The sequence below is a fragment of the Martes martes genome (assembly GCF_963455335.1).
Source record: "Martes martes genome assembly, chromosome: 2".
Classification (NCBI taxonomy): domain Eukaryota; kingdom Metazoa; phylum Chordata; class Mammalia; order Carnivora; family Mustelidae; genus Martes; species Martes martes.
In genome coordinates, this window is record NC_137889.1 from 140,913,761 (window position 1) to 140,940,239 (window position 26,479).

At 47.6% G+C, this 26,479-nt stretch overlaps 1 protein-coding gene across 1 annotated transcript in view; it reads left to right on the forward strand.

Annotated features, from left to right (window-relative positions):
• Positions 1–7,505: 7,505 nt before the first annotated feature.
• HTT (huntingtin) overlaps positions 7,506–26,479 on the forward strand; it is a 140,167-nt gene continuing 121,193 nt past the window's right edge. Inside the window, exons 1-2 of the mRNA XM_080831267.1 lie at positions 7,506–7,856; positions 21,004–21,087. Coding sequence (XP_080687393.1) covers positions 7,642–7,856; positions 21,004–21,087 — 299 coding nt within the window. The 5' untranslated portion in view covers positions 7,506–7,641. The remainder of the gene's footprint in view (positions 7,857–21,003; positions 21,088–26,479) is intronic.

Below are 26,479 nucleotides of genomic sequence, written 5' to 3' on the forward strand. Positions count from 1 at the left end.
TGTCTCATCTCTTCATCTGCTGACGGGCCCTCGGCTGTCGTGAGTCATGCTGCTGTGTGCAGTGTACCAATACCTCTTTGAGACCCTGCTTCCAGTTCTCTCAGGTAAAGACCCAGAAGTGGAATTGCTGGGTCCTACAGGAGTTCCATTTTTAGTTATTTGAGGAAATGCCATACTGTTTCCTAGAGCGGCTGCAGCAGCTTGCACTCCCAACACTGCGTAGGCTTCCCGTTTCCCCACGTCTTCCTGAACATTTCATTTCTAATGGCTCCTTGGCATTGTTCTAATACACAAGGTACAAAGGCTTTTACCACTGCCTTGTTGTTGGACGTTGACGTTGTTTCATCTTTTCGATATTAACATTGCTTCAGTAACATTTTTGGGCCTCCATCTTTGAATGCCTATCTAATAATGTCGTCCCCAGAGCAGCCCTCCTAAGGTCATGCTAAGTCAAGTGGTTTGCATCCTTACATCTTTTGATGGGTGCTGCCAAGTTACTCTTCAGGAAAGTAATTCATGATTTGTTATAACTAGTAGTTTTTGGAAGTCCTATTTCCCTGTGTCCTTACCAGTCCCCGTGAGCACGCTCTCTAATCTTTGCTCGCCCTCTTAGGCTCCTACTGAACCTCGAGTGTGCTGTTCTTGACTTTGCTGAGTCAAAACTTGCTGTGAGCACTCACCTCAGCTGCATTGTCAAGGTCAGGACGCAGGGATCCGAACGCAGCATGGGATCGCATGCCGCCTCCCCTCCTGGGTCTGTGGTTTCCTGTCTAGGGAGCGAGGCATGTAGAGTGAGAAAGATTTCCCTTTAACTCATTCTCTGAAGTCTTAAGATTCCCTTCTTTTATATCCCGACTCTGAATTGAGCCCATCTCAGAGAACTTCTTCTCAACCAGGCTCTGGCCCCTTTCTCTTTGACTTCTGTGTGTCATTCTTTCTTTCTTTCTTTTTTTAAATTTACTTGACAGAGATCACAAGTAGGCAGAGAGGCAGTCAGAGAGAGAGGAGGAAGCAGGCTTCCTGCTGAGCAGAGCACCTGATGCAGGTCGATCCCAGGACCCTGAGATCATGACCTGAGCCGAAGGCAGAGGCTTTAATCCACTGAGCCACCCAGGTGCCCCGCCATGTGTTATTCCTCTTAACTGCAGGTAGCTGAGTATTTAACTGAAGTTCTCTGAACACTCTTCTTTATCATCAGGACGCATTTCTTCCCCTTCTCTGTGGGAGTGGGAGCCCAGTGGAGAGCCCACTCTGTGCCCTGGGGGTGGGTCTGCTTGTTCTGTGTCATGGCCCGGAAGCTCCTGTAGGCACGGTTTTAAATAGGACATGGAATTTCCAATGTTGATCATCTAATAAGGGGACAACTGGATGTCAGAGGTTTTGCTCAGGAAAGAACAGAGCTGTCCTAGCGGAAGGAGTATGACACCCCGTGTAGACCTTGCTTATTAACACAGCAGTCAATGCCAGCCAGGTATCTTCAAGAAGTCTTCCTGACCCTCCTCCCCAGGCTGGAGCTTTTAGCAGGAAATTGAAGACATGATCGTAACTTTACTATGTTCTTAGTCTAGTTTTAAGGTCATCAAGAACCAGGGCCCTGTCTTAAGTCCGTCTGGGCTGCTGTAGCAGAACACCCTGAACCTGGCAGCTTATAAACCACAGAAATGTGTTTCCCACAGTTTTGTCCTTACATGGGTGAGAGCAGAGAGGGGAAACAAGGTCGCTCTTGACCCAGTCGTGGGGGTCCATCCTCTTGATCTCATCTAATCCTAATTATCTGAGTAATGGACAGTTAAGTGAACTAAAGAAAATCCTGAAGAAGATCTTCAGGATACATCTCATTCATGGATACTAAATTACCAGGGTCCCAAGAGCCTATAACCAAGAGCATAGTAAGGGGGCAGAGATAAGAGGAATGAAATCAGCCAAGGACAAAAATGAAATAAACCAGAAGGAAACTGGTTTCCTTCAGAGAAAATGAGAGATACTCTGACTTTACGTTCTTCGTAAGATGCATTTTAAAGACATCAAGAGTCCTGTAGTATAAATTTGAATTAATGTGTACCTATAGCCACCGAACTGTCCACTTAGGAATGGCTAAAATGGTCCTGTGTATTTTAATACAATAAGAAAGAATGAAAATAATTGAATTGGAATATAAGCTCCTAATTCCCTCACTCTGTTCTCTGAAAGACACAGAAGCAATGACGCCCCCACAGTGATGAGCACACCTGGCTCCCAGTTCTTGGCTTCTAAAGACCACGCTCCTCTCCGAGGAGTCAGGGCTTCTTAGAGAAGTGGCTGATTCCAGGTTTGAGGAGGGGAGGATGGGCTGGGAGCATCTTGCTGTGACATAAAACAAGAAAGTGCTCAAGGAATGATGGGATGTGGCAAAGGGACACAGGAGCTACCTTGAAGGGGCTTCTGTTGAACTGGGGACGATTCGAGCTTCAACAAAAGAATTGTGATGAAACTGGTTATGACGTATAATTTTTAAGATTCAGAGGAGAAAAGGAAGGGAATGGATGGATGCGATATGGGGGGGGGCGGAGAGCTCTTCCTCAGAGAGAAGTGTGAGGAGCTTAGGGCAGAAGAAACAAGGGAGTTGCAAGAGACACCACTTCTTTTTTTTTTTTTTTTAAGATTTTATTTTATTTATTTATTTGACAGAGATCACAAGTAGGCAGAGAGGCAGAGAGGAGGAAGTAGGCTCCCTGCCGAGCAGAGAGCCTGATGCAGGGCTCGATCCCAGGACCCTGGGATCATGACCCGAGCCCAAGGCAGAGGCTTCAACCCACTGAGCCACCCAGGTGCCCCGAGACACCACTTCTTAACTCCCAGCCTGAAAGATGACTCAGGCTGGGGTTGACCAGGGATGCCAGACCCATGGGTGGAAGGCTTCCAGGTGGCGGGACATTCTCAGAGGTCCATAGAACTGTAGGGAACCACCACCAAGGACTTACTAATTATGGAGGAAAACGTGCCTTCATGGTGGGGAGATCTGGCAGTCACCGCCTTTACAGAGTGACCAAACCCAGCCCCCCGAAGACGATGGACTCCAGGACAAGCCCCACCTGTGAGGCCTCCTTCCTAAAGGGCCAGGTGGATTCTAGCTGACCTCACACCACAGCCATACCATAAAATATGCAACTCACGTACGTCATCTTTAGAAAGTAAAAATAAACTGCTTTGAGTCATCTTGTGTTTAACCCAATATACCCAAATATTATCTCTGCATGCCATCAGTATACACAGAATGAGATGCTTTACATTGTTTTGTATGAAGTTATTTGAAATCTGGTGTGTATTTTACACTTAACAGCACATCTTAATGCAGAATTATTACCTTTCAAATGCGTGATAGCCACATGTGGCCGAAGTGTGGGGCTATGCTCCCTGTCATTGTGAGTGTCTGCAGGGACTCGAAGGGAACAGGGAGCACCTGGCTATATGTCCAGTGCTGGCTGAGTTTAGGCTCTGGGCAGTGGCTCTGCTGCTGAAAAGAACATCCTGGTCCCAGACATCTCTCACCAGGGATCAGGCATTCCAGAACTTTCAGAATGGGTATCAGCCAGACTTTCGAGCCCTTCCTGCTGGGCAGCCGACTGCTATGTCACAGATTGACTGGGATCCCCAGGGTCACCGTCAAGAGGCAGGCTCATCTCTTCGTACACACTGAGACATGGGACAGTGCAAGTACAGAGAACCAAAGACTGAGAGAAGGTGCTAAAAGCAGACAGAGGGGCAAAAAAGACACATCACGCTCAGAGGAGTGACCTTTAAACAACAACTGACTTCTCAACAGCCAGAATGAAAAGCAGAAGACAGTGAAATCCAAATCTTTCATCTGCTGCAGAAAAGTATCTGCCAACCTCGGATTCTATACCCAACCAAAAATCCACTGAGAATGAAGACAAAGTAAAGATTTTTTTCTGAAAAACTGAAATAGAGATTTCAGCAATAAAAGGTGCACTAAAAGCAACTCCATACAGTATTTTCCTGGCAGAGGAAAATGAGCCCAGAGGGAAGATTGGAGATGTAGGAGGGAAGGAAGAGTAAGAAAACGGGTAAATATGGGAGTTGATTTGAACAAATGTGGATTGTGCAAACCAGCCATGATTGTGTCTGTGTCCTCTGCGGTATGCGTGTGTACTTACATAGAATTAAAATACGCAGCGATGACACTCTCAACTGGAAGAAGCTTTGGGGGAGACAGGCAGGAGCCACCAAGGCACCCTCGGGGGTTCCTGGCCCACTCGCCTTGTTCCCTGTGGCTCTGCCTCATGCCCCACGGGCTCCTACCTGCTTTGGGGTTCAGAGTGGGTGCCTTCCCCCAGCTGCAGTACCCCATCTGTGGGGGCCACTGGGAGCTTTAAACATCTCCCTCTTGGGGTGCCTAGGTGGCTCAATGGGTTATGCCCCTGCCTTAGGCTCAGGTCATGATCTCAGGATCCTGGGATCGAGCCCCTCATCGGGCTCTCTGCTCAGCAGGGAGCCTGCTTTCCCCCCCACCTCCCCGCTCTGTCTGCCTCTCTGCCTGTTGTGATCTCTCTCTCTCTGTCAAATAAATAAATAAAATCTTAAAAAAAAAACCTCCCCCCTTCCTCTGCAGGATCACCACAGGTGTGTTGCTCGGCTTTCATTTCTAGCCCCCACCAAACCTATCCTTTTACATCCCCCCCTCAAACAGTAACAATTTTGTTGCAGAATACTTGGAAAATACAGAAAAGCATAAGGATTAAGATATAAATCACCTATAATTTCCTTGTTCACAGAGAGTCACTGTTATAGACTTAATGACCAGATCCCTTTTCCATGTATGTGTGGGTTGTTTTTATCTTTCTTTAAAAAAATAAAAATGGGGGGGGGGTCCTGCCATCCATGGCGGTCTGCTCATGCATTGCACACCTTTGTGTCATGAGCGCTCTCCTCAAACAGGATCGGAATGACTGTATAGTTTCCCGTCATGTGGGTGTACCTCGATTCATGTAGTCGCTCCTTCAGTTGTTTCCACGTTTTTGTTCCCAGTGTTGCTGTAGCCAGCGACCATCCTCACCCAGGTGTGTCCTGTCAGGAGGTGTCAGCAATCTTGGATTATGACTGTATTTGGAGATGGGGCCTTTATACAGAGGTGATCAAGATAAAATGAGGTCTTCAGAGGGGGCCCTCATCCAATATGGCCTGTGGGTGTTCTTATAGGAAGAAGGGATCAGGACCCAAACACACATAGAGAAAGACTATGTGAGGACAAGGGAGAAGACAGCCGTCTACAGGCAGGGAGAGAGGGCTGCCCACACCTGGATCTTGGACTTCCAGCCTCCGGGACTGGAAGGGAACCACCACCAAAGCCTTCATGGTGGGAAGATCTGGCAGTCACCAGCCCAGTTCATTCAGCTTTGTTATGAGCAGCCCCAGCAAACTTACCCTTTGCTGTGTATCCAGCCACCTCCTGGCTTATCAACACACAGCACCGCAGCTGACCACAGCTGCTGTGGGTCAGGACTCCAGGCACAGCGCCACTGCAAAGCCTGCAATCGGGTACAGCCCCGCTCACCCAGAAGCTTGACTCGGCCAGGACCCACTCCAAACACATGGTATTGGCAGGAATCCGTTCCTTGTGTGCTTTTGGACTGAAAGCCCCCCCGTTTCTCACTGACTGTTGGCCACATGGGCCTCTGCAACACAGACATGGCAGCTTTTGCTTCATGAACGTGTACAGGCCAAAAAAGTGGCAGCCAGCAAGATGGAAGACTCCATCTCTTGTAAGCCAATCCCAGGAGTGCCACTTTGGCCTTATTTAGTTGGTTACGAGCAAGGGACCAGGATCAGGTCACACTCAAGCGGAGGGGACTATCCGAGGGCACGAATAGCATCAGTATCACGAGGGATCACCAGGCTGTCCTGTCTGTGGACCCAGCCCAGGACAGCCTGGAGCGCGGACACTGCAGTCTGTGGTCCCCAAGGCGTCAGGGAACGGGGACTTCGAGGCTGAGGCCGGTGGCATATTCTTTAATGTCCCTTTCCTGAAGGGGGCCCCCTCGCTATCCCCTCAGGGGTAATGCTTTTGTGGTGCTGCCGGGCTTCCCTTTATCCCACTGCCTGGGACAACTGACCACAGTGAGAGAAGGTAGAGTTGTGGCTTGTGGGCCGGGAGGAGAGGGCTGCCCTGAGCGGGATCCTGAAGGTTCATACAGTGTTCATCACCTGCACCACCACCCCCACCACCACAGCCCCTCTCTCTGCGGCCAACCCACTCCCTGCCTGGCGGGCGGGACAGCAGCCCCTCGATGACCGACTGTCCTCTGTGGTCCTCTGCTGGCTTACTGACCTCCCCTCCAGGGGGTGCGGCTCTGAAGCCCTGGACCCTTCGCCCGGGCCTGCCCCACCCTAAGCAGGAGGTGCCCTACAGACCTCTGCGGCAGGGGGCGGGGGAGGGGTCCTCTCTTTGAAGGACTGCCCGTTAGGGTCGGGCAGTGGTTCTTGTGGGTGGCGCCTCTCGGGTCAAGGCTGTGCGCCAGCCACAGCCTCTGCGGGCAGCAGGCACTGACCCGCAGGTTTTGACCCCGTGCCTGCCCTAAGCTCTTCCTTGCCCTCCGCAGGCAGGCTCAGCGAGGGGCGGCGCCTGGGCTCCCTGCCACCCCGACGCGCACCCTCGGGCTGGACCCGGCTCACGCACTCTGCCCTTCTTTCCCTCACGGCTGAGTCCCTCCCTCAGCGCGCGCCTCGCTGGGGGTCTCCGGCTCCCAGCCCACCGCCCGTCCTCCCTGCAACCCCCGGCAGAGGCGACAAGGGTACCTGCGCAGGGGGGACCTTCCCGGACGCGCCCCCTGCCGCACCCCGCCCCTTGGCCCGCCCCCGCCCCGCCTTCTGCTCCCGCAGCGCCCCGCCCCTCTCGCCATGCACTCTGCCCCGTCCCAGTCCTCTGCCAGCCCCTTCCCCCGCAGGGGTTTTTCGCCGCCGCTCCCCTGCCCCGCCTCCCACCTCCGCCGCGCCCCGCCCTCTCCGCCCCACCCCTTTCCCCGCCTCCGCCCCGCCGCGCCCCGCCCCTCCCGCCGTGCCCTCTCCTCCGCCCCCGTCCTCTGCTCAGCCCCTCCCGCCGCAGGGGTTTTCTCCGCCCCGCCACCATCCCGCCCGCTGCCCCGCTGCGCCCCCTGCTCCGCCCCGTCCTCCGCCTCGCCGCGCCCCGCCTCTCCCGCTGCTAGTGTTTCCCTGCCGCGCCCCCTGCCCCGCCTCCCACCCTCCGCTCCGCCCCCTACCCCGCCCCGCCCCCTACCCCGCCCCGCTCCTTACCCCGCTCCCCGCCCTCGGCCCGCCCCGACCCGAGAGTGGTGCTGTGATCTCAGCAGCCCGGCTGCCCTGGGAGGCCAACCGGCGGATGCGGGGTCGGGCCGGCGTCTCGGCCAGCCATTGGCAGAGGTCGCCGCCACTGGCTGTCAATCCTCTGGCCCGGCCTGGCCCCGCCCCGCCGGCGCAGCGTCGAGGGACGCACGGCCGTGGGGGCTGCCGGGACGGGTCCAAGATGGCCGGGCGCCTCGGTTCGGCTCCTGTTGGCGGCGTCGAACCCCATTCATTGCCGCGCTGCTGAGCGGCGCCGCGGGTCGGCTCGAGGGCTCGGGGTCTGTCCCCGCGGGGCGGGAGGCCGCCATGGCGACCCTGGAGAAGCTCATGAAGGCCTTCGAATCCCTCAAGTCCTTCCAGCAGCAACAGCAGCAGCAGCAGCAGCCTCCGCCGCCGCCGCCTCAGCTTCCTCAGCCGCTGCCGCAGGCGCAGCCGCCGCCGCCTCAGCCGCAGCCGCCTTCGCCCCCGCCGCCCCTGCCGCCCCCCGGCCCGGCCGTGGCCGAGGAGCCACTGCACAGACCGTGAGTACCGGCCCGCTGCAGTTCCCGGCCCCGCGGCCCCCGGACTCGGCGCGCACCGTCCCCCTTAACCCCGTCCCGGGGCCCTGTCCGGGTCCGCAGGCGGGCACGGACCCCCGCCTCTCCTGGCGTGCGAAGTTAGGGGAGGAACTCGCTGCTTTGTATTTGCGAGGACCGGGCTGTGCCGTGAGCCGAGACCGCCACTTCCCTTCCCTCTCGGCGTCCCCGCGAGGGAGGGGCGCTGAGGTCCCGGACACCTCGAGACCAGCCGGGCTTGGGAGCCGGGGTGCTGGGAGGGGGTGATGACATCATGCCTGGAGGCCGCCGGGGGCGGGGATGGCGGACTGCGGTCCCGGCCCAGCGGGATTCCGGTCCAAGGGGGCTCTTGGCGCCGTCGGTGCCTCGAAGCTGGCTTCCCGCATTCTCGAGGCGTGTCGGCTAGTCCGGGAATCGCACGGGTAGAGTCGGGAAGAGACCCGCGGTCTCAGCTCCAGATGGTCTGCAGGCCCTTGAGTAGTGGGAGCCAAGTAAATGGGGAGCTGCTTAGGAGGTCGTTATTAAGACGTGAGAGAGAATAAAATTGACTTGAATATTAGGAGAAGTCGGCCTTTAGTTTCCTGTCCGTCTTCAGCTGGACGGACAAACCAGCCGTTGCCGAGGGAGAGGTTAGTTGCTGCCGGGATGAGGATGCGCATTACACCAGCGCTGTGGTCCAGCTTGCCTGCGGCCCCCATGGGCGGCTCCTCTTTCCTTCTTTGGATACGGCCTGCTACTGTTTGAAAGCTAGGGGTCTGCTGCTTGGGCCTGGAGACCATACCTTCCAGCAGAACCCACGTGCTTTACCCCCGAAGTCTCCGCGAGGCCTTTATCTCCCCTTGGGGCTTTGCATCCTCCATCTGGATGTGCACAAGGCGGCATTTAATGAGGACAGTGTTCAGGGGGCAGCCTCTTTAAGAAGCTCCCTCTCATATTTATCTATTTATTTATTTAGGAATTTTAAAAAAGATTTTATTTATTTGACAGAGAGAGGCAGAGAGAGAGGGAACACAGGCAGGGGGAGCGGGAGCGGTAGAGGGAGAAGCATTCTTCCCGCTGAGCAGGGAGCCCGATGCGGGGCTCCATCCCAGGACCCTAAGATCATGACCTGAGCGAAAGGCAGGCGCTTAATGACTGAGCCACCCAGGTGCCCAAACCTCTCATTTTTAGTAGTATTTTCTTACTCGTTATGTTTCTGATGTGATCCTTGCTATGTCCTGAGAGTTTAAATAGAAGATGAGAATTTGGGGAGTAATGTTGACTTATCTAAGTTAGAAATAAAATTTATAAATAAATTAATTTTTCTTCTAAGAGGTGAAAAACCTGCTTGGGTGCTTAGAGAAAAACATTTTTTTTTAAGATTTCATTTATTTATTTGAGAGAGAAAGATCATGAGAAAGAGCACAAGCAGGGGGAGGGGCAGAGGGAGAAGCTGGCTTTCCACAGAGCAGGGAGCCAGATGCGATCCCAGGACCCCAGGATCATGACATGAGCCCAGGGCAGATGCTTAACCAACTGAGCCACCCAGGCGCCCCTGCCCTCGGTTTCTTATGATGATTTGAGGGAACCTGAATTTGCTTATCTTCAAAATATGGCTATAAAGAGGTTTCTCAAGCTGCCTTGACAAAAGTAGATAGATGCTGTTTTATTACTTTATTTTAAGGTATTATGTGATTGACTTATTTTAAAAGTATAATCTATTATTTTCATGTAAGTAGTACACTCCCATGATGCAAATTCTAAAATTACAAAAAGGTAATAATTAAAATGTCTCTCTCCCACTCCATTCTCCTGAGTACTAACTCTGTCCCCAGAGGCAAGCACTATTCTCCTTCCTCCTTGTGTGTCCTTACAGGTACAAACCATGCACATATGGAGACAGGTTTTAAGTTATTTAGAACAGAAGTATTTCAGAATAGTAACCTCTAAAGCTTCTTAGCATGCTCTGAAATCAACTACATTGGCCTAATTGTAGTTATTTTAAATAAAGTGCATAAATATCATATTTGTAGACACTGCCTTTGAGAAAGCAAGTATTCATTAATTTTGAATAACAAACTCTGCTTGCGAGTTTGGATTTTGGCATTTCTGTTCAGGTGCTTCAGCTGAAAAATCCATTCGCCAAAGTAGGAATTGTCCAAAAACAATCTAAGTGTCTGTTCTATTTTTATGGTTCTCCTCTGTTGTGTAGAGCTGCAGTGTCACAGCCGTGCGTGGGCTTCAGTTGAAGTGTCTGAGTGCCTGCTCGCTGCTCAGCATGGAGGGTGCAGGGGTGCCGGGGTGGACTGGCTACCGTCTCAGCAGGGTTGGCCTGCAGGGGGGTGCCAGGGGTGGGGACAGTCCTAACTGGAATTATGAGGCAATTGATATTTGCATTTGGTACTTTCTTACCGTCCTTCAGAGTCCCACCTGGTTTCCCCCTGACTTTAATTCTTTATTCATCGGTAGATGTTTACTGAACATCTAAGAAGTGCCTCTGTGGTCATAGCTGCAGGGTTGCAGCCTCAACAGATAAAGCTCTTGCCTTGTGAAGTTTTCATTTCAGGGAGGGACATAGACAGTAAACAAGATGGAAAAGTAGAACATGGGTTTATGAGTGGTAAATGAAGAAGGAGCAGCAAAGCAGGAAAAGGAAGTGGGAAATGTCAGCGTTGATAAGGTGTTGACATTTTAGATAGGGTGTCCAGGGAAAGGGCCACTGAGATTGTGGCTTTTGAGTCAACACCTGGAGGGGCTCAAAGACAGAGTCGTGAAGGTGTATGGAGGAGGGCGTTCCCGGCAGGGAAACAGGTCCCAAGGCCCCCTGTTTGAGGAATACCAAGGAGAGGTTGGTTCGGTTGGTTGAATTAGTGAGAGACTCTCAGTAGGGGGTGGGGTCCCAGAGAGAGTGGGAGCAGCACCCCGGATGAGCGCCACCCACCTTGTAGGTGGATTAAAGACATCAGCGTTTATCTTAGAGGAAGGAATGGGGGGAAGGAAGGGCAGGATTTGAGTTCCATTTTACAGTGAATATGTTGAGAAAGGAGTGAAGGGGAGCACCAGCAGAAGCAGGAAGCCAGTTGGGAAGCTATGGAAGTGGCCTGGCGAGAGATGGTGTTCCAGGCTTCTGTGGTGATGCTGTCAGTGGTGAGGTGAAACGTGACTGAATTTGAAGGTAGAACTAACGGGACTTGTTCCTCTCTGCTAAGTGCGAGGTGATTTAGCTGAGGTTCGTGTTCTTAGTCAGGATATATTCAGCTGTTAATAACGGGAACCCCTACTGCGGTGGCTCACACAGGTGGGAGTTCATTCTAAGACCAGGTGAGTCCGTGTGAGGAGGCTGAATGAGATGAGGGACGTGGCCCCTTCCTTTCTAACTTCCTTTCTTTTTCCTCTTTTCCCCCTCCCCCCTTCCTCCCCTTCCCTACACACAATATGGGGCTCCAACTCAGGACCCTGAGTTCGAGAGTCGTGTGCTCTATTGACTGAGCCACCCAAGCGCTCCAGTCTTACACTTAGTTTGTAAGCCCTGTCCTCATTCTTGCCCATTTTTTAAAAGTTGAGTAATTTGTCTTTTTGTTGTGGAATTGAAACGACTTTTTATGTATTCTGGACACTTATGAGATATGTGATTTTTGAAACATTCTTCCTTTCTGTGGATTCTCTCTTCATTTTCTTGGTAGTGCCCTTTGAAAGATCAAAAGTTTTCAATTTTGATGAAGTCCAGTTTCTATTTTTGTCTTTGGTTGCTGTGCCTTAAGAGTAAGAGCTATGAAATTTGCCTAATTCAAGGTCACAGAGATGTATTATTCCTGTGTTTTCTTGTAAGAGTTTTAGAGTGTTACATTTACATCAGATCCATTTTGAGGTAACTTATATATGGTGTGAGGTCAGGGACCTTCATTCCTTGGTGTGCGGCTGCCCAGCTGTGCCAGCACTTTCATCAACAAGACGTTTCTTTCCCCATTGGATTGTATGGGAACCCTTGTTAAAAATGCATAGCCCGTAAGTATATGCATTTATTTCTGGACTTTCAGTTCTTTTTTTTTTTTTTTTAAGATTTTATTTATTTATTTGACAGAGAGAGTGTGAGTGAGCAGGAGAGCACAAGCAGGGGGCTGGGGAGAGGGTGCAGCAGAGGCAGGTGGAGAAACAGTCTTCCTGAGGAGCAGGGAGCCTGATGAAAGGCTGGATCTCAGGACCCTGGGATCATGACCTGAGCCGAAGTCAAACGCTTAATTGACTGAGACACCCAGGTGCCCCTGGACTTTCAGTTGGTCTACCAATACAAGTACAGTCTTGATGACCACAGTTGTGTTTGGCTTATTTATTTATTTATTTATTTTTAAAGGTTTTATTTATTTATTTGACAGACAGAGATCACAAGTAGGCAGAGAGGCAGGCAGAAAGAGTGGGGAGGAAGCAGGCTTCCCGCTGAGCAGAGAGCCAGATGCGGGGCTCAATCCCAGGACCCTGGGACCATGACCTGAGCCAAAGCCAGAGGCTTTAACCCACTGAGCCACTCAGGTGCCCTGTTTTTTTGTTTTTTTTGTTTTTTTGTTTTTTTAAATCACAATTTCAAATCATGAAATTTGAGTCCTCCAACTTTGTTCTTTTTTAAGATAGTTTTGGCTATCCTGGGCCCTGTGAGTTTCTATATGGTTATAAGATCAGATTGTCAGATTGTACAAAGATGCCAGCTAGGATTCTGGTAGGGATGGCATTGAATTTCTAGATTGATTTGGGGATTGGCACCTTAACTATGTCAAGTCTTCTGATTCATGTACATTGGCAGTTTTTATGTAAAGAGTGAGAGGGGGGCCATTTTTAGGCTTTGTGGGCACAGTGTCTCTCACAACTACTCACCTGTGCCGTGGTAGAATTAAAGCAGCCAGAGGCAATACATAAATGGATGAGTGTGGATGTGTTCCAGTAACACTTTATTGATGACATTGAAATTTGAATTTCATGTAATTTTCATATGTCGCGAACTATTATTACTATTAACCATTTAAAGATGTGAAAACATTTCTTAGCTTGCAAATGGGAGCAAAACAGACAGGCTGTAGCTTGCGTATCCCTAGATTAAATATGATCGGACCACTTTTGTGACGTGTTTATTTTCTAGTTACTTTCTAAAGATTTTATTTTTTTTTTATTTGACAGACAGAGATCACAAGTAGGCAGAGAGGCAGGCAGAGAGAGGAGGAAGCAGGTTCCCCGCTGAGCAGAGAGCCTGACTCGGGGCTCGATCCCAGGACATTGGGATCATGACCTGAGCCGAAGGCAGAGGCTTTAACCCACTGAGCCACCCAGGTGCCCCGTCTAGTTACTTCCTATTAACTAGTTTAAAAAATTAATAAAAGTTACACATATATATATCATAAAACATTTTCAAACAGCACAGATCTATCCTAGTCTCATTCCCTAAAAATGACAGTTATTAAACTTCTTTTTGTCTTCTCTGTTTTTTAATGCATATTTAAACATTTAAACATGTCTCTTTTTGTTTGCATGACTGAGTTCACCCTGAATTTCTCCAAGAGCAGTAATATCGTAGACATTGTTCCATAGCCGTACATGTAATTCTTGCTAATTGCTGTATAGTAGTGTAGAATTTCCTGTTTGTTTATTTATTTGGAGGTGAAATTCACATAACATAAAATGAAGCATTTTAAGGTATATAATTCAGTGACTGTTCTTGGACAAGAATTTTTCTTTTTTTTTAAAAAATATTTTATTTATTTATTTGACACAGAGAGATCACAAGTAGGCAGAGAGGCAGGCAGAGAAAGAGGGGGGGAAGCAGGCTCCCCGCTGAGCAGAGAGCCCGATGCGGGACTCGATCCCAGGACCCTGGGATCAAGAATTTTTTTTTTAAAAGGACTTGGAACTGTAAAGGCAGAGGTTTTGCATTGTCCTAACTTTCAAATAGCCTGCTGACATATTCTCTCCACCTAAGAGAGTCCCCACTCCTGCTACCTCTAGTTCCGGAAAGTGAGCCAGCCATCTGCTAAACTACCTTGGGGTGGTGGGTCCAGCCTCAAGACATTGGTCTTATTCGGACAAGAAGGAAAAACAAAACACCGCATAAGATGGTGGTCAGCGTTCTGAGTTGACTCAGCTCGGGTGCTGGAGTGCGGGTCAGAGACATGATCTGCTGTAGATCCTTGCTGCTTGGGCCAGAGTTCGCTGTTGCTTGCGAGCTTATGAGGAGTACAGACCCTTTCCCCTACCTGGGATGTACCGAATCAGAGTCTGCATTTTGACAAGTCCTGCCAGCAATCTGTGTGCACCCTGAAGTTTGAAGAGCCGCACTGGGGATGGCCGGGCTCCGTAGCGAGCACTGCCGTCAGCATGTGGGAGGGAAGACTTGGGCTGCTTGTGTAAGGGCATTACTGATGCAGTGTTACTTCTCTGTCCCAGGGCCATCAAGCATTCATGCAACCCCAAAGTGGGTTGTAACCCTGACACATGAGCCGCAGTGGGCTGAAAGAGCTCCCAGGGGGAGCGGGGACTTAAGCGGGGACTGGACTCGATGACCTGGGAGGAGCCCTTCAGCCAAGTGCTGGTTTTGTGCCAGGCCATTTTCTGGGCCCTGGGGTTACAGCAGTGAGCAAGACCAGTGGTGACAAATACGATGGAGAAAACAAAACAGTAAGGGGAAGAGGTGTGCAATTTTATGTAGGGCCTAAGTGCACCGAGAAGGCTTTGCTGGAGCAGAGTGGAGGGAGCAAGCCCTTTGGGAGAGGAGGTTCAGGGAGACAACAGAGAACTGAGTGTGCGTTCGTATTTGAGGAATAGTAAGGAGGCCAGCGGCTGGAGCAAAATGAAGGGCAGAAATAGGAGATGAGGTTAGAGTGATGGTAGATTAGAGATGAAGGTCAGCCAAATGGGGCTTTGTGCACCAATGCAATAAGGACTTTATTCTGCCCAAGATGCATACTTGTGTGGTGAAACAAGTGATCTGATTTATGTTTCTAAACGATCACTTTGACAGCACCAAATGCTGGCATGGACAAAACTGGGTCGGTCACTTAATCATTGCTGGTGGGCATACAGAAGGGTATGTCTACTCTGGAAAACAGTCCTGCAGTTTCTTGTAGAACAGAGTGTGCAATCATTATTTGACCTGGCAGTTGGACTCCGACAAGTATACTGTTCAGCTCCAGACACCTGCCACAATTTAGGTAACTCCTACAGAAGTCATGCCAGTGAAAATAGCCACTCCTGAAAGGGTGCAAACTCTTTAATATGTAACATTTTTGAAATCATGGGGTTTTAGGAAAGGAGACTAGCTGAGAGGTCACCAGGGTTAGGGAGAGTGTGGTGGGTAGAGAGGAGGGGAGGGGTGTGGCTGTGGCTCTAGGAGAAGCCCTTGTGATGGAAATGTTCGGTGTCTGTGGGGGATCCATAAACATACACAGCTGATAAAATTGTATAGAACTAAACACACACACACACACACACACACACACACACACACACGAAAAAAAGACTTTTCATTTAGCTTAACCCATTGGTTTTTTGAAGTACACCTTTTTAAGGTAGTGATTGTTAACTGTATTTGATTAGATCACCAGTAAGAAAGGCTTTATTTTTTTATTTATTATTATTTTTTTAAATTTTTAAAGATTTTATTTATTTATTTGACAGACAGAGATCATAAGCAGGCAGAGAGGCAGGCAGAGAGAGAGAGAGGAGGAAGCAGGCTCCCTGCTGAGCAGAGAGCCCAATGCGGGGCTTGATCCCAGCACCCTGGGATCATGACCTGAACTGAAGGCAGAGGCTTTAACCCACTGGGCCACCCAGGCGCCTCAAGGCTTTATTTTTTTAAAATATTTTTTATTTTTTAAAAGATTTTTTTTTTTTTTTTTTAAATAGAGAAGGAGAGAGCAAACAGGGAGGGGAGGAATGGAGGGACAAGCAGACTTCATGCTGAGTGCAGGGCCCAACGGGGAGGATTGATCTCCCTATCCTGAGATCATGACCTGAGCCAAAATCAAGAATCCAGACACTTACCCGGCTGAGGCACCCTGGTGCTCCAAGAAAGGTTTTATTTTGATGGTCCTTTTCTATGACACAGACTGTGGATTGGGGAGTCTTAGTCCTTGGTCCCCCTAATCAAACAGCACTTTTTTAAATTTTTTTTTAAGATTTTATTTATTTATTTGACAGACAGAGATCACAAGTAGGCAGAGAGGCAGGCAGAGAGAGAGGGGGAAGCAGGCTCCCTGCTGAGCAGAGAGCCCGATGTGGAGCTCAGTCCCAGGACCCTGAGATTATGACCTGAGCCAAAGGTAGAGGCTTTAACCCACTGAGCCACCCAGGTGTCCCAGCACTTTTATTTATTTATTTATTTATTTTAAAAAAGATTTTATTTATTTATTTGACAAAGATCGCAAGTAGGCAGAGAAGCAGGCAGAGAGAGAGGAGGAAGCAGGCTCCCCACTGAGCAGAGAGCTCAATGTGGGCTCGATGCAGGCTCCATCCCAGGACCCTGGGATCATGACCTGAGCCGAAGGCAGAGGCTTTAACCCACTGAACCACCCAGGTGTCCCAGCACTTTTATTTTTAAATTAGATATGGTACATAACTCCAAAGTGACTTCTGGTGTCCCACTCCTTCCTAAGATCTGTCTGAAGGAGCTCTAACATTTTAGGGGCACTCACATTAGTACTGTACTTGCTGCAAGTGAAGTGGCCACGGCAGGAGGCGGTGGGGGTGGGGGGCGGTGTGTGTGTGGGGAGGCCTCAGTCCTGCTTGCCGGCTGGGTTGTGCAGGTGCCGTGGGAAGGTAAGTGTTTAGAGCCCGAAAAGCCCAAGATCGAGCAGCGTTTTTCAAGTCCTGGTGGAGTCCAGGCCTTTCCCCTGCCAGCCCTCAACCTGGAACCACATTTTTCATGCCAAGTCTTAAAATAATATGATATTAAACAATAAGAATTTGGAAGATGGCTTGAATTCCGTTCTTAGACTTCATTCTCCGGTAATTGTTTTAATGTGGTCCTAGGGTGCTGTAGGGGCCTGGCCTTTTTTATGTGCCTCTTTCAAATGCATGTTTCTGTGCAGATCACTTCAGTACAGAAGAGGGGCTGACTGAAGTTTGTTTGTGTTTTGAAGGTGAAGTTAACATGATTGCATTTACCAAAGTTGGAAGAGTCTGGACTGCTTGCCCTGTTCATCCAGTTCCTGCTCAGAACAAGGCGGTTCCCTTTTTACCTTAATTTCCATACTTACTTTGCACGTAGAACAAACCAGCCTGACCTCTCTGTTCATCAGTCAAAGTTAAATTCCATGGGGGAATGAAGTGGTTGTGGTTTTCTTAAATTTCCCAGTTTGCTTATTGGACAAAGTAAGGTAGGAAGGAGGTGTTTCAGGCAGGGACCATAGAGTGTAAAAGAGTTGAGCTTGAAGATGCAAGACCTAAACTACTGAGTTATTCTGAGGGGCCAGAGTTCCCTGAGGGCTGGGGAATGTGGACATCTGGGAAGTAGCCGGAGGCTGTGTCCTGGTGGGCGTGGTTAGACCAGGTTTGGGAGTGGGTGCCCCATGGCAGTGGTTTGTGCTGTGTACAAACCACTTGTCGCTTTTAGTAGGTAATACTTGTCGCTTTCAGTAGGTAATACTGGAAGGATTATTTTTTCCCCCGTTCCTGATAGTTTTGGTTAATGTCTCTTTGTTGGGGTGTCTGTGGGTAAAGTCTGATCCCACACTTTAAAAATGTGGGTATTCTTCAGTGTGATAAAAGAGGGAGTGCTTTTTACAGGATTTGGTTACACTTGTCTGCCTTTTTAAGCAGGCATTTTTTAGGGTTTGACTCTGATGTCATAAAATTGTGTAGTTCTAAAAAAAATTGTGTAGTTCTTTAATGATAGTGTGTCAATTTTGCACGTTTAGCTATGTTGGCAATGACAATGGGTTTGAGGAAAATGGAGCAGAATTAAAGCATTTGGTAGCAATTAGATGGTTTGTGTTTATGCTCCTCACACAAAACAAGTACTTACTGATTATTGTTTGAATTTTAATGGCGAGTTTAGGAACCGTTGAAAACTGTCTGCAGAACTTTGTGATTCTTGGGCTATCAGTTTTTGTGTGGAAAAGATTCAGATTTCTTCATTGCTAGCAAGTGATTGTGAATCCGGTAAGAGTAGAAACTCGAAATATGTGTGCTTTCTTCTTAGCCGACCGTGAGAGAGTACTGTCTTCTTTTTCAGAATAAGATTCATCGAAGGTGCTGCTAAGAGACCTGGTTGTCTAGAGTGTGGCAGGCCGGATTGTCCGGGCTCCAGCTCCGGTTCCCACAGCCCATGAGCTCTAGCACTTGGGGATGGCGCCACTGCTGCTGCTTTTTAGTAGCTTTGCTGTTTCTACTTTTTCTTTTTTTTCCATCTCTGGGTTCTAGAAATTTAGATTCAAAGTAATTATCACTTGTCTTCTGAATCTTATCTGTAAGACTGACTCAAGAACTTTTGAGTCTGTTTTAATGTGTATTTTACTTATTCTTCTACAGAAAATGTTGACTTACCCATTTCCGTATCGGCTTTTTATGAACATCTGTGAAGTGCAGGCGTTGTGCTGAGTGCTAGGAACAGAGACGTGCCGTGGGCCTTGCTCTTAGTCTGTTGTCCTGGGGAGGCCACTGCCGGAGCAGTTGTTATCAGAGTGGCCTGGACGCTGACTGGCGGGGCCTGGGAAGAGAGCCCAAGGGAATAGGACAGGCTCTCCCTACCAGGAGCCCCACGAAGAGGAGCAAGAGGGAAACCGACAACAGTAGAATGTATTTTTATTTTCTTGGGTGAGATCTGTATTCTGTCCTTGACTTTTTGCTCGTTTCAGGAACGTTTACTCCGGTTCTGGTGAGGGGCAACAGCGCAGCTAGGTCTTCGTGAAGTCAGGCGCAGGCCTTGACAGCTGTGCTGTTTTGTTGCTCACTGTATTCTTTCGGCTTATCCCATATATGAAGAGGGAGACAGAGTTCTTGTTAGGACTCGTATTTGTATTTAAAATGTTCCACTGGCCTGGCCAATTCTCCATCAGGCATGCATGTAATTAGTGTGAAGCTGGTGACTTTTTCCCTCTTTTCTGGTACCCTGATATGTGAATTCAGTTCATTTAAGGCCTTAGGCAGATTTTCACTTTGGAAATCAAAAGGTGATGGGTAGGTGAGTTAGTTTGCTTCCTAAATGCTTAAAACAGTCAATGTTCTTTAATTTTCTTGGTGGTGGTCTTACACTGGGTCAATTCTAATTTAATCTGGTCTTTTAAAGAAGAGAACATTTTAATTTTCTCATAGCATTCTCTTCTTTCTTCTTTAAACGGAGGTATGGTTTATGCACAGCACAGGGACCTGGTTAGCGTCCAGTTCTTTGGGCTTTGACGAATGCATAGCTGTGTGCCTACTACACAGTCGGGGTTTAGCAGTTTCATCACCCCCTCAAGCTCCCCCTGCCTCTTTGCTGCCATACCTCTCTCCAGCCCCTGTAAATTACTGACCACTTCCTGTCCCTGTAGTTTGTCTCTCCCAGGACATGCTAGAGATGGAATCCACCGCTGTGTGGCCCAGAGTTTGGGACATTGACACTCACCTTGTGTGTGGTAGCGTTCTGTCAGGCAGTGCTCCATCGTGCACTTGTGGGGCTTTGTTCATCCGTCCGCAGGGTGAAGGATATTTTGGTTATTTCCGCTGGAGCGCTTTTGAAGTGGGTGGCTCCTTAGGATGGGGGGTGAGAACCCTCTGCCTCTTGTGGTCCCTTAGGGACCCAGGCTGCTCTCATCCTGTTGGTTCTGCAATCTTCTTGTCTTTATTTGTACAATCAAAACCTAGGTGTTAGGCATGTTTGTTCTAGTTGGAGGACTAGATGGGGAGATACCCAGGGTAAGCCGGTGAGGTGAGGCTTCCATTTCTGTTTCATCTGTGAGAATGAGGTGTGTGTCTCTCCCTACCTGCAGGGAGGCTAAGGAATGGAATTTCTAACTGGGGGGCGTGTGTCCAAGAAGGAAAGATTGGTGTTTGTGCGGATGACGAGCAGGAAGTCTGCAGTATTAACTTACTAGTAAAAGTCCCATTCAGGAAAGAGACCAGTGGGAAAGACATACTCACCAGTCCCTGTAATGATGGACCCTAGTTGGCCAGTCCTTGGGAAGCACCGCCCCCCCCCCCCCCCCCCCGCCATGAAGGAGGTGTCTTGCTCAGGTCCTGATTCTTTTCTTGTTGAAACCCCAGTCTGTTCTTTTTGGCTTCTGGTTCATCCTTACTCCTTTTCTTCTCCAGCCACATCTGAAGTGCCTTTTGGAGGTGTTGGTTTCATTGGATTGTACAGTTTGTAATAGCCTTTTCCTTCAGACACACTTTTTGGAGCCTGAGGGTTGCCCTGGGGATGAAATAGTCACAGGTGTGCGCAGGTTAGACCCACTGCCCCTTTGATAATATAATTCCCCCCAAAACTAGTAGTCTTCCGGTTTGTTTCTAGTACAGTGTACTGGTAACCACACTCAAATACTTCTCTGGATGTAGTTCTTCAGCCTGGTTTAATTTTGGGGTTCCTCTTTGGATCATACCTCTGTCACCTGTTTTGAAGGTTACATACCTCGAAGGCATCTGAAGCTGCAAGTTTGGGTGGGAAGCAAGTTCCTTTACTCTGATCTTGAGCGGGCTATTTGTCTCCTTGTGTTGCCCCAGAAGTCCTCGCAGGAGGCTTCTTCCAAGCTGTCTGGGTGTAGAAGCAGTCAGTCTCTCCCTGAGAGCACGAGGTCTGCCCTCAGTTACAATGTGATTTCGAGCAGTGGAGGCAGCTTTGTATGAAGAGTAGGGATGATGCTGTATTTCCCTGAATCACGTGCCCCGTGCATTGGTGTGCTCTTGGGCGAGTCACTGTCTGCACTGCAGTTTCTCCTCTAAAATGGGAAAAACAGGTGCATCAGTTACATCACCTGACTTTTCTGTGGAGACCTCTAGTTCAGGAAGCCTTCGCTTGACCTCATCTGTGCCTCCTTGAGCTGACCCCAGTCCGCCCCTGAGAGTGGAGTGTGGTTTCTCTGTGGCAGTCTGGAAGTGCTATGGAATGAGTGACTGATGCGTGGACGTCAGTGGAGTGGCTAATTCAACACATGCTCACTTCTCCTTTGTTTTCTTTTAGAAAGAAAGAACTCTCAGCCACCAAGAAAGACCGCGTGAACCATTGTCTGACAATATGTGAAAACATAGTGGCACAGTCACTCAGGTAATTGCATTTTGAACTTTCTAGTAAAAATTGAGACTCTATTTTTGTTCCTAATGGGCTAGAATATTCTTTGTCTCCCCAGGTTTCTGAAGATATTTAAAGGCCCCTTTTCTCATATTTCTGGCTGTCACTATAAGAAGTCATGTTTCCGGGGCGCCTGGGTGGCTCAGTGGGTTAAAGCCTCTGCCTTCGGCTCAGGTCATGATCCCAGAGTCCTGGGATCAAGCCCCACATTGGGCTCTCTGCTCAGCAGGGAGCCTGATTCCTCCTCTCTCTCTGCCTGTCTCTCTGCCTACTTGTGATCTCTCTCTCTCTGTAAAATGAATAAATAAAATCTTAAAAAAAAAAAAAAGTCATGTTTCCTTTTTGTAACTTACAAACAACAGTTGTAACCATTATGATAATTGAACAGGGTGTTTATATTTACTTAGCACTCTTGCTAACTGTGAACATTGAAAAATCTTCTGGTTGGTATTTTTACATTATTGCAGTAATCGGAACAACAGGAGACTGTCCAATGACATGTTTTGCCTTTGCTTCTCATTGGCATCCGGTTGCCATTTGGGCATGCCCAGCCGTGGCCGATGCCTGCTCACCTGTGCGTGGGGATCTCGGGGCCCTGAGCAGTGGAATAGGCCAGTCTCCCTTGCTTCATGTTTCTTTTGGGGTGAACTCAAGGCACCTTCTTTTGGGTCTTTGCTAAGTCTCCGCATTCTCTTTGCTTTCAGTTGTCTGTCTTTCTAACCACTGTTCCTAGAGACTGTGGATGGTAAGTATTTTAGGCCTCTTTCTAGGCCTGAGTAGGAGACAGATGTACCTGAGATTTCTGAATTCTGCTACTTGGTTGGATATGGGTGAGATACTTCTCTCCTTGCTTTTCTTTCTCTCGGAACAAAAAATTCATGTTATTGTGCTGCTTGGAATCTGGAAAGAGCTCTCTCTAATCTGTTAGAATAGTAATCTGGATGGAAACTTAGTGACCAGTTATTTTTAATGGCACCTTGCATTTGTATTTTATATTTTCAGTGTGATTTCTCATATAATAGCTCGTTTTAGCTGAACTTGTTCCATCGTTTGGGAAATGTGCTGGATGATTTCTGTTTTTCTCTAATTTGTAGAAATGTGGGAAGCAGATGAAATAACAAATGAGAGTATGTGCTGAAAATAAAAATTCTAAGTTAGCATGCTGTTGTAGAAAACAACACTATGATAAAAGTAGGGGAAAAAAAGCTTTGAATCCATCTCTGCTCCTTAGAAGCCAGCTGATTTTGGATAAATTTAACTTCTTTCCGTCTCTGTTGCTGCATTTGTGAACTGTAAGTCCTGGTTTTTAGGGTTCTCGTGAGATAAGCTGACACTGCGGACGTGTGTTTATTAGCCACGTGGGAGCGAGAGCTCTCTGCGGTCATGACAGGTCTCATCCAGAGCTCTCAGGTGTCCCAGCTTTCATGCGAAGTGACTTCGATCCCTAACAAACGTTTGCTCTCCTGCCGCAGAGTTTTGCTGCTCTGACCTCCAGCATCAAGGAGTCCAGGAACATTTCACTGTGAAAGCTTATGGATCCAGAGACAAGCTCTCTTCCACTTGGAATGCTTCCTGTTCTGTACTTACGTAGTTTCTTTGATCATTCTCAGTGGAATTGATGTCAGCTTAGATTTTCATACTAGAAATGTATGTTGGGATATCTTAGGATTGGTTTGGCTCAGTTTGCCATCTTAAATCAAAATGGTAGACATTAGTGGTTTTCACAGGGGTGTATTTCTTCTGTTTTTATGGAGTAATGCTGATAGTCATACTTCTTGTTCTACAGAAGGACATGTTGATGGAATGTTTTATGGATCCAGAGAGATCATCTCTGGTGTCATCAGATCAAAGAACAATTTATTTTTAAGATACTTTCCATACTTCGCAGGAATTTCAGAGTGTGGAGCTCAGGTAGATAATACACACACACACACACACACAATGTTTCATGAAATCTTTTTTTTTTTTTTTTAAGATTTTATTTATTTATTTGACAGAGAGAGATCACAAGTAGGCAGAGAGAGATGGGGAAGCAGGCTCCCTGATGAGCAGAGAGCCCGATGCGGGACTTGATTCCAAGACCCTGAGATCATGACCTGAGCCAAAGGCAGAGGCTTAATCCACTGAACTACCCAGGCACCCCTGAAATCTTTTTTTAATAGCTGATGTTTCCTGTGATCTCTCCTTGAATATAAATATAACTAAATCTTTGGTACATTTCTGTAGGTTCTGTGATATACTAACCTTTTTTCTAGTGGGGTTATTTCAGTGATAGCTTCCGGAGTTTTTAACGTGGGAAGTCATCTAAAACTTCATGGATATTGTGACCATTAGTGTACTTTGGCTCCTATTTTGGTGGTCTAACTTACTAGTTCCTCAATATGGGTCAGCATCATGATCATCCAGAAAAGTTGTCAGAAATACAGTAATTAAGACACCTCACTGCCCTCTTTCCCAAACACACTTATATTTTCTGTTCACATGTGGTTTGGGAATTTGTTCTTAACAAGTCTCCTCTCAGGAATACCTAGGAACCCTTATCTAAGTGTGCACACCTTCATAAAGTGGTTGGGTAAAAATAATTATACAGAAATCTTTAGGTTTCCTATATATTAGTTTAGGTCAGTTAGAAAATATCGGGGTTCAAGATCCAATTCACAGTGGCGCCAACATAGAAAATTTCAAGGAACTGACAAGAAATATGCAGAAAATATGTAGACTGCTGTTGGCTTTCCTGAAAGGTTTAGATGACTACATTGCTTCCTAAATGGAAGACTTTTTATCATAAAGCTGAATTTTCTCTAAATAAATCCATAAATTTAAATAGCCTTGATCAGAGTTCTAGTAGGGGTATTTTTGAACTTGTTTACCTGCAAGAATAAATACATGAATGTTACAAAGAAAATTTGACAGGTCGGGGCACCTGGGTGGCTCAGTGGGTTAAAGCCTCTGCCTTCGGCTCAGGTCATGATCCCAGGGTCCTGGGATCGAGCCCCACATCGGGCTCTCTGCTCAGCGGGGAGCCTGCTTCCCCCTGTCTCTCTGTCTGCCTCTCTGCCTACTTGTGATCTCTGTCTGTCAAATAAATTAAAAAAAAAAAAATCTTGGGGAAAAAAAAAAAGAAAATTTGACAGGTCAGCAGTATGGTGCGAGGTGATACAAGATTAAGTTAGCTGTCAGACATGAAAGAAGGTATGGGATAGAAAGGAGAGTGTATGTGTACATCTCTGTGTGTGAGTTTATGGTAAAGATAACATTTTGTATCAGTAGTGAAGTGATGGGTTATTGAACCAAATGACTTGAGAATTATGTCTGTGCCTTATATTGCAAACAGACCTAAATGTCAGGTCGATTACTTAAATGTAAAAAAAACCCAAAATTATTATTAAGAAAAAGGATTTTTGATTTTAGGAAGAGGAAGGCTAATAATATAAAGGAAAATATTGTTTTGATGGGAATATAGTTCAGTATGTCAAAATCCATCTTAAACTTGAAAGTAAATTCAACTTGGGGATAGTATTGACAGCATGTATCTCAAAGGCTTAATAGCTGTATAAAGAGCAATTATAAATCATTAAGGAAAAGACTATCAGCCTATTAGGAAAGTAGGCAAAGAACATGGCTAGGTAGTTCAGGAGGTAAGAAATATGTGTGGGCCAGTGAACCTGACAGGTGACATGTATTTTTTTGTTTCCTGTGGGAAAATACTCATACTTACTAGCCAGGGGAAAGAGACAAACAAAAACAAGATTAGCTTCTGTCAAATTGACAAACATTAAGAAATACTAAGGATTTTTGTCAGACGTGAGGCAATCTTTCTTTAAAGGCAGTTTGACAAAAATATCAAGCTTCAGATGGTCATCTTTGTGGCAGCGTTTCCTGAGGACGTTATCTTTGGGAAAGTGTGTGACAATGTCAGTGCAGTATTGTTCACCCATTAGAAAATTAAAAATAATCTTAATGACTTACTAGTTGGGGAATTGAAAAAGTAAAATATACTTATAGAAGGGAATGTTAATTAACTTTATAAAAGATGATTGTTAGAAATGTGTATTTGTGACCAGAAAATTTATTAATACTATATTAATAACTTAAGTTTAAAATATTAAGAAAGAGGGGTGCCTGGGTGGCTCAGTGGGTTAAAGCCTCTGCCTTCGGCTCAGGTCATGATCCCAGGGTCCTGGGATCGAGCTCCACATTGGGCTCTCTGCTGAGCGGAGAGCCTGCTTCCCTTCCTCTCTCTCTGCCTGCCTCTCCGCCTAATTGTGATCTCTGTCCGTCAAATAATAAAATAAATAAAATTTTAAAAAAAGTAAAATATTAAGAAAGATATTTGCTCTGGCTAAGATAAATACCAAAGACAGATTTACTTTCTTGCCTGACAATTGATAATGGGTAAAATATATGTGACAGTGGTTTTCCAGACATCAGGCGAAGAGTTAACAGCAGTCCTCGAAAAATGGAAAACTAGTGTGGGAGCCATATGACTTCTTCCTATTACTGTGTGGAAGGAGTTCTGTGGGGAGGGGAAACCCAGGCAGAGCTGTTGGGCGCATGGTTAAGGAGACAGACAGAGCTGTCAGCTACAGCCAGCTGGGGAGAGTCCCGGAGAAGAGAGCTGCACAGAATGATCCCTGGAGCCTGTAGAGGGACTGATCCTTGAGTCTTTAGCTCCTGTGAAAGTGGTGACCGTGCCATGTGACTGGAAACTTGCCCCCTCGTTTTTCATCTCTTCAAAAGTTAATGGATTGCTTGCAGCAAAAATAATAACCATGGATTTTGGGGCTTTATGACAGGCAGAAGCAGAATGTGGGACAACACCAGCATGAAGGCTGTTTCATAGCTCATGGTCGGCCAAATAGTGCTCCTGCTCCCAGAGATGGCAGGTCCTGATCCCTGAATCCTGTGTAAATGTACCTCGAAGGGTAAGGGTCTTCCCGGTGTGATTAAGTTAAGGGTTGTGAGATGGAGAGATTATCTTGAGTTGTCCTGGGGCACCCTAGATGTAGCCACATATATCCTTATGAGAGGGAGGCAGAGGGAGGTGTCTCTCTCTCTCTCTCTCTCTCACACACACACACACACACAGAAGCAGACACACGCACGTGGCAACATGAAGATGGAGAAAGACAGGCATGGAGATCAGGCCATAGGCTGAGAGGTGCCAGCCGCTGCCATACTGGAAGAGGCAAGGAGCCCTTCTCCATTGGAGTTTCTGGAGGGAAGTACCTTGATGTTTGGCCCAGTGATTCTGATTTTGGCCTTCTGGCCTCCAGAACTGCGAGAGGACGGACACCTGTGGTTTTCAGCCACCCAGTTTCTTTCTTTATTTTTTTTTAAGATTTTATTTATTTGACAGACAGAGATC